The 17,268-nt window shown below is 39.4% G+C and overlaps 1 protein-coding gene across 4 annotated transcripts in view; it reads right to left on the bottom strand.

Moving 5' to 3' along the window:
- CLNS1A (chloride nucleotide-sensitive channel 1A) overlaps positions 1 to 17,268 on the bottom strand; it is a 33,786-nt gene that overhangs the window by 15,079 nt on the left and 1,439 nt on the right. For 3 of the 4 annotated variants that reach the window (XM_066360699.1, XM_066360698.1, XM_066360696.1), the window contains exons 2-4: positions 9,437 to 9,573; positions 1,300 to 1,401; positions 575 to 682 (exon numbers count right to left, since the gene is read on the bottom strand). In XM_066360699.1, the coding sequence (XP_066216796.1) occupies positions 575 to 682; positions 1,300 to 1,401; positions 9,437 to 9,573 (347 nt within the window). The remainder of the gene's footprint in view (positions 1 to 574; positions 683 to 1,299; positions 1,402 to 9,436; positions 9,574 to 17,268) is intronic. The other variant, XM_066360697.1, reaches the window with a different exon arrangement.

A 17,268-nucleotide genomic window follows, 5' to 3' on the forward strand; every position in this document is an offset into this window, starting at 1 on the left:
CAGATACTCATGGAGGAAAGGGCTTGGACAGCCAGACTGGTGACAGGACACCATGGGGAAGGGAAAGAGAATAGCAGGCACCTAGACCTACAAGACTCGACCAAGTCACTGACTGCATTCTGGTCTGGGGGAAGTAAGGGGAAGTATTCTTAGATAAACAAGGCCTAGTTCTAGAAAAAAGAAATAATTGGCAATGAGTTGTCTAAAGAAATATGCTAAAGATGTAGGTGACACAGACTTTAAGTGATAAAAAGAGAAGGCTTGTTCCCTTGTAGCAGCTGCCTCAACTTAAAAGACACTCTCCTGACCACCCACTTTCCTATCTACAATTTTCTTTCCTTCCACTTATCTCTATCCATTTTCTCCCCATCACCCCAATAATATCTATTTTTTACAATCAAACTTGGAAAACCCATAAATTTTTCCAATTTGGCTTACACATGAATTATGCTATTCACTTTCATTCATTATATTATATGGTCACTTGAGATATAAAGATCTATAATCTCATCCCCTTAGTACAAATAAATACTTAAAATGAAACACACACTTTAAAAAAATCCATTTCACTAACCATGTGCTTCCACATCATATTCTTCTCCATCGTAATCATCTGAATCTTCATCCTCAGGATCTGGATGCAAAGCCTGGCATTCACACATTGCAGTGAACATGGCCTCCACTGAACAAGGAAATTAAATTATAATTAATATTTCTTTCTGGCCAACGCATAATAATATTTAATTAAGTAACAACCAGTGCAAATAAATATGAGTGAACAAGAGGTACATTAAGGTCCCAATATTCACAAAAACCTGCATGCCAAGGAGAATCAATCTTGAAAAGTAGTTTAGCAATGAAAAAGTCACAAAATAATAAGAGTTCATTTCAAGATACTGAGATCTCTTCATGCCTGGTGGGATTTTCTAAGAAAAAGAATCAAGAGTCCTGACCAGACTGCTAGGATCTGAGGGAAGCCCCTTAGAGCTGAAAGGGCTCTTTCCAGTTATCTTGACATCTTCTACTTTGGAACTGCCATGACGCCTCTGCCCTCTATCTGGTGAGATTCAACCAGATAAAAACAACCAGATCCTTCCATTACAAAGCACAGCAAGGAACACAATGCCTACGATATATAGTTACAATCTTTGCTATTCATAGGCCTGGTCCCAGTAATACTACAGATGCTAAAATTAAGAAAAAGCAGAATGGAGGTAATGAGGATAAAAGTAAAGGTCAGTGTGTCAACAGAGCAAATACCTGGTACATAAGGGGGAATCAATTTGGTAGAACACTCACATGCTGATTTATCACTAGGCACAAATCTAAATTCAGCAATAGGTTCAATATCATCATCACTGTCTTCCTCTTCTTCATCAGCATCAGATTCTTTTGATTCTTCTAGAAAGGGAGTAAAAATAACTTTTTAATGATATTATTTGTTTTGAAAAAGAGCCTAAATAAATTTCTTAAAGGAAGCTTATTGATGTATCTAAATAATGCAATTCAGTTTTTACTTCAAATGACAAGAATAAGGTTATTTTATTTTTTAGAGGGGGGGAGGAGGGGAGGGAAAGAGAGATAGAAAGGGAGAGATGAGAAGCACTGATTCGGTTGAAGAACAAGGGTTTTGGAGCTAAAAAGGACTCTGGATAGACTCTCTGGTCTAGTTATACTTCACTGAGCCCTAGTGGTTTCAAGCCCACTCAGGGTCACAGCGAGGATGAAGAAACCCAAACTGGCCTCTAACAAATATAGTTCCAATGTCACCGGCTTCTTTTACCTTTCACTTTGAAACAAAGGATAGAGCAGCAGCTTATAAACCATTGATGTGATTCATTACCAACAACTTACAGATGAAAGCCCTTAAAAGTTAACTGACCCAACAGATAAATTAACAAAGTCTGTAAGCAAGAGAAAATACAAATTTTTGTATTTTTTTTCCACTGCTGGTGGAAGTGGAAACTGATACAGCCACTTTGGAGATGTTACTATCCTGCAATTCCTCATGTAAGTACATGTTATGTACACAGTGAGTTTGTATGTAAATGTTTATTAAAGTTTATTTGTACTAATGAAAGTATAAAAAATGTTGATTAAAAAAAGGAAATAGATGAATTATAATCTGAGCATATTACATTTTATAAATAGATATAGCAGTTAAAAATGAACAGATGTGTGAGGCCTGGTCATGTAGTTCAGTTGGTTAGTGTTGTCCTGACACACCAAGTTGCATGCAGGTTCAATCTCAGGTTAGAGCACATGCAAGAATCAACCAAATGCATAAATAAGTGTAACAACAAATTGATGTTTGTCTCTCTCCTCACCCTTCCTCTAAAATTAATTAAAAACAAAAAACTAAACAAATGTGATTTATATGTGGCAATATTTTAAAATATAATTGTCCAACCACTATGCTATACACCTGAAACTAATACAAAATAATGATAAATGTAAATTGTAATTGAAAAATAAAAATTTTAGGCCCTGGCCAGTTGGCTCAGCAGTAGAGCGTTGACCCTGCCTGTGGAAGTCCCGGGCTCAATTCCCAGGCATGGTACACAGGAGAAACAACCATCTGCTTCCCTCCCTATCCCCTCTCATCCCCTCCCACAGCAGATGGCTTGATTGATTCAATCACCCTGGGCCCTGGCTGCTGAGGATGGTTTTGTCAAGCCTCTGCCTCAGGCGCTAAATATAGCTCAGTTGCAAGTGGCCCAAGATGGGCAGAGCATTGGCCCCACACAGGGTTGCCAAGTAGATCCCGATCAGAGTACATGCAGGAGTCTATCTCCTCTCTTCTTACTTAAAAAAAAAAAAAATTTAAATAAAGAAAACATATATATAATTGAGTGAAAAAGGTAGTTAGCAGAATATATACAATATCACTTACATTAAAACTTTAAACATAAAACCAAACCATTATACAGCTTACATAGATATTGAGTACAAATCTAAAAGATAGACATGAAGGACGTATGTCATCTTTAAGATCACGTTTAACACCAGAGACAAAGAGTAGGAAATAAAATGGGAAGAAATAAAAAAAGGATTTCAACAATATTGATGTATTTGTATTTCTTTAAAAGACTAGAGTAATTATGAAAAATGTTTTATTTTATGCTGAGTATTAAATAATGAAAAATACTTATTCCTCTCTGCACTTTTCAATGTTTGAAGTACTTCACAAAGGGAAAAAAGTCAACAAAATACTTAAATAGATACCAAAAACTTTAAAACTAATAATCTTCTCCATGCAGATGAAGATAAGGTGAAAAGGAATTCTTATATACTATTATTCAAAGTATAAACTGATATAAACTCTTTGGAAAGCAATTTTACAATATATGTTAAAAGTTTTAAAATGTTTCTTTTAATGCAACAATTCTACTCATAGGAATCAATTATAGGAAGAAGATACCCACACTAAATCTTTTTTACTTTTATTTTTATAAGTCTCATAAACTCACCCTAGAATGAAAAAAATAGATAATAAGCAGATAGGGACAAGTTTTACTTTATTTATTATTTTTAAAAAATTTTATGGCTTTGGCCAGCTGGGTCAGTGGATGGAGTATAGGCCCAGAGTGCAGATGTCCAGTCAGGGAACACATGAGAAAGGACCATCTGCTTCTCTTTGACTCCCTCTCCCCTTTCTCTCTCTGTTCCGGAACCTCACAGCCAGTGTGGCTCAAGTGGTTCAAGCGTTGGCCTTGGGTGTTGAGGATAACTTGGCTGATTTGAGCATTGGCTCAGATGAGGGCTGCTGGGTGGATCCCGGTCGGGTCACATACAGGAGTCTATCTCCCCTCTTCTCACTTAAAAAAAAAAAAAGGTTTTATTTATTGATTTTACAAAGAGAGGAGATAGACCAGGAGGAGCGAGAAGTATCACCTCATAGTTGTTTCACTTTAGTTGTTCATTGCTTGCTTGTTGCTTGTCATGTGCCATATGTGCCTTGACTAGGCAAGCCCAGGGTTTGGAACTGGCAACCTCAGTGTTCCAAGTAGACACTCTCTCCACTGCGCCACCACAGGTCAGATAGGTAAAGTTTTAAATAACTAATAGGACTTTTGTCGGGAGCCTATCAAGGACTGCTGGCTGACAAGGTCACAGCAGGAGAAGACCCACAACTGCTGGCTGACAAGGTCACAGCAGGAGAAGACCAACTGCTGGCTAACAAGGTTACAGCAGAAGAAGATCAAAAACTGCTGATTGACAAAGTCACAGCAGAGAAGACCAATGGCTGTGGGGTGACAAAGTCACCGCAAAGGAAAGGCACAACGATACTTCCCCCTTTGACCTTTTTGAATTAATCTGGCCTTATATCCCCCCTTTTCTGGGTGTGTGCTATTATTTATGGCACAAGGATAATAGTACCGTGCTTTCCCTGTAGATTCGTAGTAATTTCTTTGGAAATGAGACAGAAGGTGTAAGTTCCACAGAAAAGCCTGTAAGCCCCTTGAACTGGGCTCATAAATATAAGAGGCTGGCTATGATATCCCTCATAAAGGGTTAAGTTTGTAAGAGAATTTCTTCTTATTAATCATATTAGAAAGAATAAAGTTAGAACTTAACTAGTATATGAATATAGTAAGTAAATAAAGTTTAACTAGACATTAGAATCTTAGGTAAGGTGTAGTGGAGTGGCCCGTTGTGTGGCCTTGGATGGGAGCGCAGCTGGCTAGTAAAGAATGTTTTGTTAAAAGACTTGTTTTGTGACTGAAGGCAGTTACTGGGCTTTTCTCAGTAAAACATTCTAAGATTTTTGTATTTTCCAAGAATAAGGAAAGGAATGTAGTGGAATTCATAGCAGCAATAGCAATTAATGCCTTTTGATATTATGTTGCTACTAGCTATCTTGCAGGTGCACTCTATGTATCTTTAAGTAAAAGTTACTCTTAATACTATGTCAGTTTCTTAAATAGCAAGCCTTTTGTAGTCTTGTGAAAAAATTAGGACACTGCATGAACTCAAGGCCATTTGCCTGAGCAAGCGGTGGTCCTTTGCTAGTCCTTGATGATTTCGTCTGTTAATCTCTCTCTCTGCGCCCTTGACTCACAACAACAGTAAAGTAGAGTTATTAATTAGTACTAATCTTTTAGAAGTTTGTACCACCTTATTTATAGCTTATAGATATGAATTAACTGTTATCTGGAAATATGTAACCATAGTGAAACAAAATACCATGTGATTGTAACTTAGTGTGTGTGCATAAAAAGAAAGCTAGACCAGCATTTGGCAGAGATGCCTGGCAGTAAATGCTAACTAGAGAATAAAGAGAAAGAAAAGAATTCGGCTCTCTCACTTGATTCGTGCCGACGCCGTCTCTTCCTGTGGGACCCCTGGATTTCCCCCGGGGCTGGACCCCAGCAGACTTTTTCTGTCCTGTTTATGTTATGATACTATTAAATATAATATACATATCCTCTGTAAACGAGTTAAAATAATACAAAATATTGGAGAATTTTAGATAAATCTGAATAGTGAAATATATCTAGTACTACAAAAACATTTGCAATGCATTTAAAAAACCAACTATCACACTGTATTATTCTATAATGGAATGAACACCACCTCTTATCTTATACAACTAGATGAACTCAAAGGAAAGAGTAAGTCCCTACCACTCCAGTTCTCTCCCTAGAAATAACCACTATTTACAGCTACTTTTATACAGGAATGGGCAAAAGTAGGTTTAAAGTTGTAATACAAATAAAAACAATAATTAATAAATAATAATGTAAGAATAAACTCCTCGTACTCATAACGGTATATCTACACTTTCTGCCCAACCCTGTATCCTTAGGAATTTATCTTAGGGCAATAAATAGAAATAGTATTTTTACAATTAAGAAAAATGACCATAACCAACACTTAGCATCTCATTCTAGATCACAGTAGTGGCTGCCATATTCTGTCTTTTTAAACATATCTAAATTCTGAACAATGAGAATGAATTTTTAGTTATTTAAAAAATAATATAATGTCCTCAACGATAAGCTGATGCCTCATTTTAAAGAGGTTTATGGAGATAAGCCAAAAAGAAAAAGGCCTGGAGTTTGGAGAATCAGGATGAAAGGAACAAAATTTGGGAAGTAGGATCAAAGCATGTGTAACTGCCTGACCAGGTGGTGGCGCAGTGGATGGAGCATCGGACTGGGATGCGGAGGACCCAGGTTCGAGACCCTGAGGTCGCCAGCTTGAGCGCGGGCTCATCTGGCTTGAGCGAAAAGCTCACCAGCTTGGACCCAAGGTTGCTGGCTCGAGCAAGGGGTTACTCTGTCTGCTGAAGGCCCATGGTCAAGGCACATATGAAAAGGCAGTCAATGAACAACTAAGGTGTCGCAACGAAAAACTGATGACTGCTGCTTTTCATCTCTCCGTTCCTGTCTGTCTGTCCCTATATCTCTCTCTCTCTGACTCTCCCTCTGTCCTTTTAAAAAATTTTAAAAAAATAATAAAAAAAGCATGTGTAACTTATGAGAAGAGTAGAGTTTCAGGAAAAAAGAACTGGAATTATTGAAATAAATGTAATCAAATTAAGATAGAAAAGTTCTACTTATTTTAACCGTGACCAATGGTGGCAGAGTGGACACAGAGGTCCCAGGTTTGAAACCTGAGGTCGCTGGCTTGAGCAAGGGGTCACTGGCAAAAGAGTGCCACAACTACAAGTTGATGCTTCTCATCTCTCTCCACTTCCTATCTGTATGCCTGTCTCGCCAAAAAAAAAAAAAAAGTCCTACTTATTCTAGTTAGAAAGAATTAACCAATTTCAAGAAAATAATCATACATTTAAAATACGTACCCCAAATTTTTTTTTTTTTTTTTTTTTTTTTTTTTTTTTGCATTTTTCTGAAGCTGGAAACAGGGAGAGACAGTCAGACAGACTCCCGCATGCGCCCGACCGGGATCCACCCGGCACGCCCACCAGGGGCGATGCTCTGCCCATCCTGGGCGTCACCATGTTGCGACCAGAGCCACTCTAGCGCCTGAGGCAGAGGCCACAGAGCCATCCCCAGCGCCCGGGCCATCTTTGCTCCAATGGAGCCTTGGCTGCGGGAGGGGAAGAGAGAGACAGAGAGGAAGACGCGGCGGAGGGGTGGAGAAGCAAATGGGCGCTTCTCCTGTGTGCCCTGGCCGGGAATCGAACCCGGGTCCTCCGCACGCTAGGCCGATGCTCTACCGCTGAGCCAACCGGCCAGGGCCGTACCCCAAATTTACTGAATCCTTGATTCCTAGTTTGGGACTCCTAGCATTTGATTTTTAACAAGTGTTCCACATGTTTCTAATGTGCAGCTAGGTTTAAGAACTAAGGACTAAAAATTAAAACAAAACAAGAAAACTAACGACTATTATAATCCCTTAATTTTTCTGGATAAAACTGGGGTGCAGAGATGAGAATGACTTGGCTACCAAGTTAATGACGGTCTTCTTATTCAGCGTGCTTTTCTGTTTATCCAAGCTAGGTTTATTCAACCCTACCTCTCTAACCTTATTTTTTACCTTTATCCAAAGATAGCGCTCTACACATTTATAAGAATTTCACATCAGCATTTGGAATTGACTGACAAGGATGCTTCTAAGAAGGTTTTGTTTGCATTTCTATGAATGAATAAATACTTTAAACCAGTGGTATTCAACCACTAGTTTGGCACAAAATTCAACCACCAGAAATTTTGTGCCAGTCCACAAGAGTTAACCAACCTAATGTTGTATGAAGATGATAAACCCAATGCTCTTATTGAATTCGCTTATGTGCAGGGTAAATTTCTGCTTTAGCGGTCCCGAAATAACTATTTTCACCAGTCAACAAGTGTAACAAGGTTGAAAACCACCACTTTAAACTAAACATGATATATAATACTCTTAGTTATGAAAATATAGTTGCATTTACTTAGATAGAAAGTAAACTGTGTCCAATACCTCATCTGGAAGTTTTACTACAACCCAAGGTCAAAGATTTTTACTTTACCTTACCCTCTCAAACTTTATTAAAGTTTATCTATCTTTGGATTCTTTCCAATGGCAAGAGTTTGAAATCTTATAACAAAAATATTCAGATAGCCAAATCAGTCATTACCACTTAATGAGACAAAACCCTAAATATTACTAAATAACTATTGTCACACTGAATATACACGGTCATCTTATATATGAAATTACATTAAAACCCCAAATTGGAGGAGCAATAACTCAACAGGAAAACTTATGGGATTGTATCTTATACACTATTTCAAAGAAAAGCAACCCACTATTTAAAAACAAGTTTACTAAAAGTTTAACAAATGTCCTTCAATCCCAAAGTTCTGTACTTCCATAAAAGATGATCGGAGTAAATTAACACAATACAGTACATCCACTTCTCAGTTTCTGCCTTGTGCCTAAGTTGTTTCCTAGTCAGAATTCTTACAACCCAAAGTCAACAGCCTAAAAATTGGATATTTTATCTTTCTTTCTTTTTTTTTTTTTTTTTTTTTAACAGGGGCAGAGATAGACAGGGACAGACAGACAGGAACGGAGAGAGATGAGAAGCATCAATCATCAGTTTCTCATTGCGCGTTGCAACTTCTTAGTTGTTCATTGATTGCTTTCTCACATGTGCCTTGACCGCGGGCCTTCAGCAGACTGAGTAACCCCCTGCTGGAGCCAGCGACCTAGGGTCTAAGCTGGTGAGCTCTTTGCTCAAGCCAGATGAGCCCGCGCTCAAGCTGGCGACCTCGGGGTCTTGAACCTGGGTCCTTCCGCATCCCAGTCCGACGCTCTATCCACTGCGCCACCACCTGGTCAGGCTATCTTATCTTTCTGACTCCATCTTTCTTCAACCTCACTAGATTTTTATGAACTTTGGTGGTTATCTCCAACAGCAGAACCTGGGAATCTTGTATCCCAAGGTTTCTCAACCTCACCACTACTGACATTTGAACTGGATAATTCTTTGTTGTGGAAAGCTATCCTTTGCATTCTGCAATGTTTAGGAGCATCCCTGGCCTCTAACTCCAGGATGCCCGCAGCACTCCTCCCCACTCCAGCCCTGACAAGCAAATGTGACTGGCAAGTGTAGGTGGAGGAAACATCCCCCCTTGATAACAGAACAAAACAAAACATATCAGGTTCTAACCTAAACTCCTGGAAGCACAAAATACACTGAACTAAGTTTGTAAGGGTGCCAAACAGAAATGCCTTTACAAAGAGAAAGAAACAAACTCAAGAGGAAAAATCAGAAATATAAATCCATGATAACTGAACAATTCTAAGTGCAAATATACGGAAAACAAAAGGCAGTGTCCAAATTATTTTACTGCATTAAATTTTGCTTAATTATCCAAAAATAGGTCAATGGTTTGAACATTACATTGATTCTGATCAAAGAATGCTTTTAAAAATACAATTACATGCTACCAACGGCAGCTCAAGATTAAATTACCATACATACCTCCAAATTTGGCATTCACCATAACATACAAATGCTCTCGTGGATAGGCAGTTAGGTCCCTGGACACTGCATGCAGACTAATAGTGGGGTATTCCAGAGAGAATCCCAATCCAGAGCCATCTAACCAAGACAGGCGGCTGAAAAACATGTTTGAAGTAGATTATTTCAAGCAATTAAATCCTAATGTAACTTCCTAAAGTTTATAAAGGTTCAGCCTGGATACTTTCATGCATAATTATGAATAATCTCAATCTTACTATATATTTAGAAATATTTCCACAAAAAGAAAATTCAGCAGCAGATATTAAATTTAAGACCAATGCTGTTATGGTCTCTTTTTCTCCAGATAAAAGTTCAAATAGGTTTGAAATGTAATTTTTCTTAATTTACACGTGTGTTTCTATACCCTTTATGCTTGCTCTTATTTGGCAAGTCTTAAAGGAGCCTTCTTTGCTTTTGCAAAGCCTCATCGTCTGCTTAAGTCCCACCTCCTCCTTGAGCCTCCCCTCCAATTACTCAAGTCCATAATGATTTCTTCTTTTCTTTTAAACGGCACTTATGCTTAGTAATATTCCGTATAACACTTAACTTTATAATAATGAATCTAATATGTACCCTGACAGAAAGAGAACTACCTGGCAGGAGACACTGTCATATTCTTTATTTAACATTCTTCAAAACCACTAACATAGTGCTCAGCATGTAAGTATGCAATAAATACTTGGGAATCATTCATTTCTCCACTAATCCTACATTAAATGACATACACATGAAATAGCTATAATCATACTTACCACATTATAAAATAATTATCACACTGGAAGACGACTTTATGAAGACTTTCTTTTATTATGCATTTTTAAGAGATAGCCACAGATATACAAGGTGTAGTTTGAAGCAAGTTCAAAACTGGTCAAATGCAAATATTTTACAGTTGTAGAAAGGAAACATATCACCAAAATCAGTATATTGAGTTTTGAGTATGGCCAGCTAATTTTTTCGTAATACTTCACTCATCTGGAAATGGACCACTTTAGCAAGAAAAAGGACTAGCAAAAATGTCTCTAAGAAACAGCAAAAAAAGTTAAAGCAATATAGTGGCTACAGAGAGCTTGAAGGAAATAGAGACTGACTGCTAATGGGAGCTGGTTTCTTTTGAGGGCAATGAAAATATTCTAAAATTGATTGTGATAATGGTTGCCCAACTCTATAAATAGACTACAAACCGCTGAATTGTCTCCCTTCCTATCTGTTTCTCTTGCTCACTAAAAAAAACAACCTCTAAATTTTTAAATTGTGTACACTTTAAATGAGTCACCTGTATGTTACATGAATTACATACAGTATCTCAATAGAACTGTTATTTTAAAAAGTTAATACATCCTCTATCATTTGATTTTCTATACAATTTAAAATTTTTTAAATTCAATTTCTTTACTGATTTAAAAAAGGACGGAAGGGAGGGGGGAGAGAGAGAAAGAGAAATCAATTTGTTGTTCCATTTATCGGTCAGGGCAGATATAATCTGTCTATGCAACTTTAACAAGTCTGATTGTCTAATTCGTAACCAAGGAGAAACAAATATAAGATAGGCCTGAACCAGTGGTGGTGCAGTGGGTAGAGCATCAGCCTGGGATGCTAACCCCAGGTTCAAAACCCTGAGGTCATTGGCACGAGCGCAGGATCATCTGGTTTGAGCATGAGATTATCGGGGGTTTTTTACTTTTTTTTTTTTTTTTTTTTTTTTTAACAGAGACAGAGAGAGAGTCAGAGAGAGGGATAGACAGGGACAGACAGACAGGAACAGAGAGATGAGAAGCATCAATCATTAGTTTTTTGCTGCACATTACGACACCTTAGTTGTTCATTGATTGCTTTCTCTTATGTGCCTTGACCACGGGCCTTCAGCAGACCAAGTAACCCCTCGCTGGAGCCAGTGACCTTGGATCCAAGCTAGTGAGCTTTTTGCTCAAACCAGATGAGCCCGCGCTCAAGCTGGCAACCTCGGAGTCTCGAACCTGGGTCCTCAGCATCCCAGTCCAACGCTCTATGCATTGCGCCATTGCCTGGTCAGGCGAGCATGAGATTATCGACATGATCCCAAGGTCACTGGCTTGAGCAAGGGGTCACTGGCTCATTTGGAGCCTCCTGGTCAAGACATGTATGAGAAGCAATCAAAGAACAACTAAAGTGACACAACTACAAGTTGATGCTTCTCATCTCTCTTCCTCTCCCTCCTACTCCCCACTTCTCTCTAAAAAAAGAAAAAAAAAGAGAGAGATCCTTACATATCAAAAACTAAGGCAGAATTAGACTGTGGTGAAAATTGTACTACTCTGTAATATACTAAAATGTAATAAATAGTACACTTAAAAAAGTAAAAGCACGCCCTGGCTGAGTAGATCAGTTGGTTAGAGCGTTGTCCCAACAAACTAAAATTGCAGGTTCAATCCCTGGTCAGGACATATATAAGAATTAACCAATTGGCCTGGCGGTGGCGCAGTGGATAGAGCGTTGGACTGGGATGCAGAGGACCCAGGTTCGAGACCCTGAGGTCGCCAGCTTGAGCGCGGGCTCATCTGGTTTGAGCAAAAAGCCCACCAGCTTGAACCCAAGGTCACTGGCTCCAGCAAGAGGTTACTCGGTCTGCTGAAGACCCGCGGTCAAGGCACATATGAGAAAGCAATCAATGAACAACTAAGATGTTGCAACACGCAACAAAAAACGAATGATCGATGCTTCTCATCTCTCTCCGTTCCTGTCTGTTTGTCCCTGTCTATCCCTCTCTCTGTCTCTGTAAAATATAAATAAAGTTTAAAAAAAATTAACCAATTGTGTATGAATGCATAAATAAATGGAACAAATAGATGTTTCTCTTTCTCTCCCCTCTTCCTAAAATTAATTTCTTTTTAAAAGAGCAAAAAAACCTCTCTCAAAAATAAACACATAAATAAATAAATAAGCAAAAAACAAACATACTATCATTTGGAAAAATTTTCATTGAACATGCTTATTTAAAAAAGAAAACCGGCCCTGGCCGGTTGGCTCAGCGGTAGAGCGTCGGCCTGGCATGCGGGGTACCGGGTTCGATTCCCGGCCAGGGCACATAGGAGAAGCGCCCATTTGCTTCTCCACCCCCCACCCCCTCCTTCCTCTCTGTCTCTCTCTTCCCCTCCCGCAGCCAAGGCTCCATTGGAGCAAAGATGGCCCGGGCGCTGGGGATGGCTCCTTGGCCTCTGCCCCAGGCGCTAGAGTGGCTCTGGTCGCGGCACAGCAACCCCCTGGAGGGGCAGAGCATCGCCCCCTGGTGGGCAGAGCGTCGCCCCCTGGTGGGCGTGCCGGGTGGATCCCGGTCGGGCGCATGCGGGAGTCTGTCTGACTGTCTCTCCCCGTTTCCAGCTTCAGAAAAATACAAAAAAAAAAAAAAAAAAAAAGAAAATCTGGGAGGAGCTTCAAGTGGTAAAAGCTCTAGAAATAATTTTCCAGAATGACTCATCCCATTAATCCCAAGGAAATAGATTTTATTATTATAATTAGGTTGTGCACACTTTATGTGCCTTTGCTGTCCACTGCTTTTGTCAATGTGGAGATGAAATAGTGGTCATGTGTCACATAAGTCTAGCCAGTCTCTTACTAAAAGTATTATTTTAAGGAAATAAACTCCTTTTTCTCAACCCAAAACTCCCCTGGCATATCACAATTCAGAAAGGCATATTCCAAATTTGGGTATTCAAAATTTAAAATACCCAGGCCTGGCCAGGCGGTGGCACAGTGGATAGAGCGTCAGACTGGGATGTGGAGGACCCAGGTTCGAGACCCTGAGGTCACCAACTTGAGCACGAGTTTATCTGGTTTGAGCAAAGATCACCAGCTTGAGCCCAAGGTCGCTGGCTTGAGCAAGGGATCACTCCGTTTGCTATATAGCCCAACACCCCCGTCAAGGCACCTATGAGAAATCAATCAATGAACAACTAAGGAGCTGCAACAAAAAATTGATGTTTCTCATCTCTCTCCCTTCCTGTCTGTCTGTCTGTCCCTATCTGTCCCTCTCTCTGACTGTCTCTGCCACACACACACACACAAAAAAAAAATCAAATACCCAGAGCCACAAAACATTCTTTAATAACTCAATTAGGAGATGAAACATTGAAATATAAACACAGACTCAGCGGCTACCAAATTATGAACTTTACTTTAAAAAGCATATCATAACTGCTCTGTAGTTCCCTACTGACAGCAGGACACAAATGCTGCCTCAGAACAGCATTGCCTACAAAGCTCTCATAATCTTTTTTTTTTTTTAAGATTTTATTTATTCAATTTTCAGAGAGGGGAGGGAGGGAGAGAGAGAGAGAGAGAAAGAAAGGGGAGGAGCAGGAAGCATCAACTCCCATATGTGCCTTGACCAGGCAAGCCCAGGGTATCGAACAGGCAACTTTAGCTTTCCAGGTCGACGCTTTATCCCACTGCACCACCACAGGTCAGGCTATAATCTTATATATGGACATGGATTATACACTCTATAGAACAGAAGCAAGTTCCACTAAAAAGCAACACTTTCTTTCATTAAGTTCTGATTTTCATTTATTCTTTCTATAATATATATTTTTTTCTATATATTCTAGAAGAAATGCCCTCCAAAACCAAGAAATCAAATTAGTTATACCCAGTCCCAAAGAAGCTATCAGTCACAAAAGAAAAAAAAACAAGAATTTGAAAGCCAGTAAACTTGCAGCATTTTGCTGATTTCCAAGGGTTTTACACAGTATGATCAGTATCCCTTATTCCTGGCATGGAGTGAAAAACAAGACAGGAAGATAAGAGAAATCTTGAATTTGGGTTGGTTTAATTATTTGGTTTTCAATTTATTTTAGAATAAAACATAAAAAATATTACTTCTAAGTTTAAATTACCTATTTTTAACTTAATTATCTGTTTTACCTGTTTCAAATGATCTATTATGAATAATTCAAAACTGTTTCCTTTCTTATTTAGATAAAATGTCAACTTCTTATGCAATCTAAGCTTTGAAAATAAGTCTGAGAGTCTGACCAGGAAATGGCACAGCGGATAGAACATCAGACTGGGACGCAGAGAATCCAGGTTCGAAACCTGGGGTTAGCCCTGGCCGGTTGGCTCAGTGGTAGAGCATCGGCCTGGCGTACGGGTTCAATTCCCGGCCAGAGCACACAGAAGAAGCGCCCATCTGCTTCTCCACCTCTCTGTCTCTCTCTTCCCCTCCCACAGCCAAGGCTCTATTGGAGCAAAGTTTGCCCGGGCGCTGAGGATGGCTCTGGGGCCTCTGCCTCAGGCGCTAGAATGGCTGATTGTGGCAGAGCATCGCCCCTGGTGGGCATGCCAGGTGGATCCCGGTCGGGCGCATGCGGGAGTCTGTCGGACTGCCTCCCTGTTTCCAGCTTCAGAAAAATACAAAAAAGAAAAAGAAAAAAAATTAAAAAAGAAAAAAGAAACCTGGGGTCGCTGGCTTGAGTGCAGGCTCACCTGGCTTGAGCGTAGGATCATAGACATGACTCTATGGTCCCTGGCTTGACCCCAAAGGCCTCTGGCTTGATGCCCAAGGTCGCTGGCTTGAGCAAGGGGTCACTCGCTCTACTAGAGCCCCCCAGTCAAGGCACATAGGAGAAAACAATCAATGAACAAATAAGGCAGTGGTTCTCAAACTTTTTGAAGTCAGGGCGCATTTAAAATCCTACAAATAACTGTAGGCAAACTATATACAAATTTCTGAGAAATTTGTTATAATAATTAAGTCAAATATTAAAGAATAAAAAATAAAGTCCAAGCATGCTTTTATGGTAATTAAACAAAATAAATATGACAAAATTAAATTTATTGACATTAAAAATCATTTTTGTTAATTTTGAATTATGCTTTTTAGAATTTGTAAAAAAGGAGTTAAAAAATTAAAAAACGACAAAAAGTTATCTTTTTATATATATAGATACATTCTTAGTAAGATTTAGTAAATTCAGCAGGTCCCAGAACAAATATGTTAAGTTTTCTCATTCTTGTGTTTATGAGAAACATGAGCCTGATGTGTCCTAGCGATTTCTTCAATGTCTGGGCATATATCTGAAAGGCAAACTCTCATTTCCTCCTCAATATGTTGAATAATTCCTCTCTTTTTACTTGTAATTCTGTTGAGTGCAGAAAACCCCCACCATACATATCATCTTACCTTTACATCAAATAAAGGATACAAGAAACTTGCCTCCAGTCTTTCCCGGGAACATGGGGGGTAGTGTAAACAATCCAGTACCACAGCTTAACAGCCTTTTGCAACCTAATCAGGCAAGTGAGGTGGGGGGGTTGGGCAGACTGTCAGTTTACAGCCAATTCCCCACACCTCTGACTCCCAAAAATCTAAACTCCAAAACCTTGTTGGTTTTTTGGTCCCCAACAGGCACATATTTCTCTGGAATACCATAGGGCGCACCAGGAAATCTTCTAGGGCACACCAGTGCACTCTGGTGCACACTTTGAGAACCACTGAACTAAGGAGCTGCAACAAAGAACCGATGCTTCTTATCTCTTCCTTCCTGTCTGTCTGTGCCTCTCTGTCCCTCTCTCTGTTACAAAGAAAGAAACAAACAAAAAACCCTGAGAATTGTAAATCTCTCAATATACATCTGAGAAACAACGCACCTAAAACCAAATCAGACCCTGTCTCTGTTTACCTAAAATTCTAAAACGGGCCAAAGTCTAAAACAAGCCCTGGTTGGCTCAGTGATAGAGCATCAGTTCAGCCTATGGATAGATTTGATTTCCAGTCAGGGCATAAAGGAGAAGCAACCATCTGCTTCTCCCCCCCCCCCCCACTCTCCCCCTCCCTCCCACTCTCCCCCTTCTTTTCCTCTTTCCCTTCCGCAGCCAGTGGCTCCACTGATTGGTTACACTGTGAGCCCCGGGTGCTGAGAATAGCTCAGTTGGCCCAGGTCAACCTCAGGCACTAAAAATAGATGGGTACTGGAGCATGGACCCCAGACAGGGTTTTTGAGTGGATCCCAGTTGGGATGCATGTGGCAGTCTGTCTCACTATTTCCTCTCCAAGAAAAAGAAAAGGAAAAAGAAAAGCAAAGGAAGAGCTGAAATATATATATTTTTAAACAAATAAGAATTTAGGAGCTTGTACTTCCTAAGTGTAATAACTATATTATGGTTATACAGCAGAATGTCCTTGTTCTTGGGAGATAATGCTCAAGTATTCACAGGTAAAGTATTAATATGTCTGCAACTCTCAAATAGCTCAACAACAAGAGATAAACATGGCAAAATGTTAACAGCTGATAAATCTTTGTGAAGGGTCTACAGATATTAACAACATTTGTAAGTTTTCTTTAGGTTTGAAATTTTTTTAAATGAAAAACAAGTATAGAACCTTCCCCAAAAGGGGTTATATTATAGAAACAGACAGTGCAGTATATAGAGAAACCACAGAAAAACAATTGTGTAGGCAATAGGAATATATCTTGCTCCACTTTCCACCAATTAAAAGAAACTGCTCTCTCAAGATCACTAAAGATCTCCTTGTCAATGCCCAACAGATGCTTTTCAGATTTAACTTTGTTCCTCTTCTCAAGGTTTCATCTTCCATGACCTACATCTTAATGTAGATGTGTCACCAAAGTTTTACCCCTGGACCTCTCTACTCTTCTGGGGTATCTGACCTAGTCCCATGAGCATATGCTAACACTTATACTAATGATTTCCAAATCTCTATCTTTAACACCACTCTCCCAAAATACACACACATCCAACCGGTCCCCACTATCTAAACCAAATTTATTACTGTCAGCTCAGCCGGAACTTGC

Source organism: Saccopteryx leptura, chromosome 1 (assembly GCF_036850995.1).
Source record: "Saccopteryx leptura isolate mSacLep1 chromosome 1, mSacLep1_pri_phased_curated, whole genome shotgun sequence".
In the NCBI taxonomy this organism is placed as follows: Eukaryota; Metazoa; Chordata; class Mammalia; order Chiroptera; family Emballonuridae; genus Saccopteryx; species Saccopteryx leptura.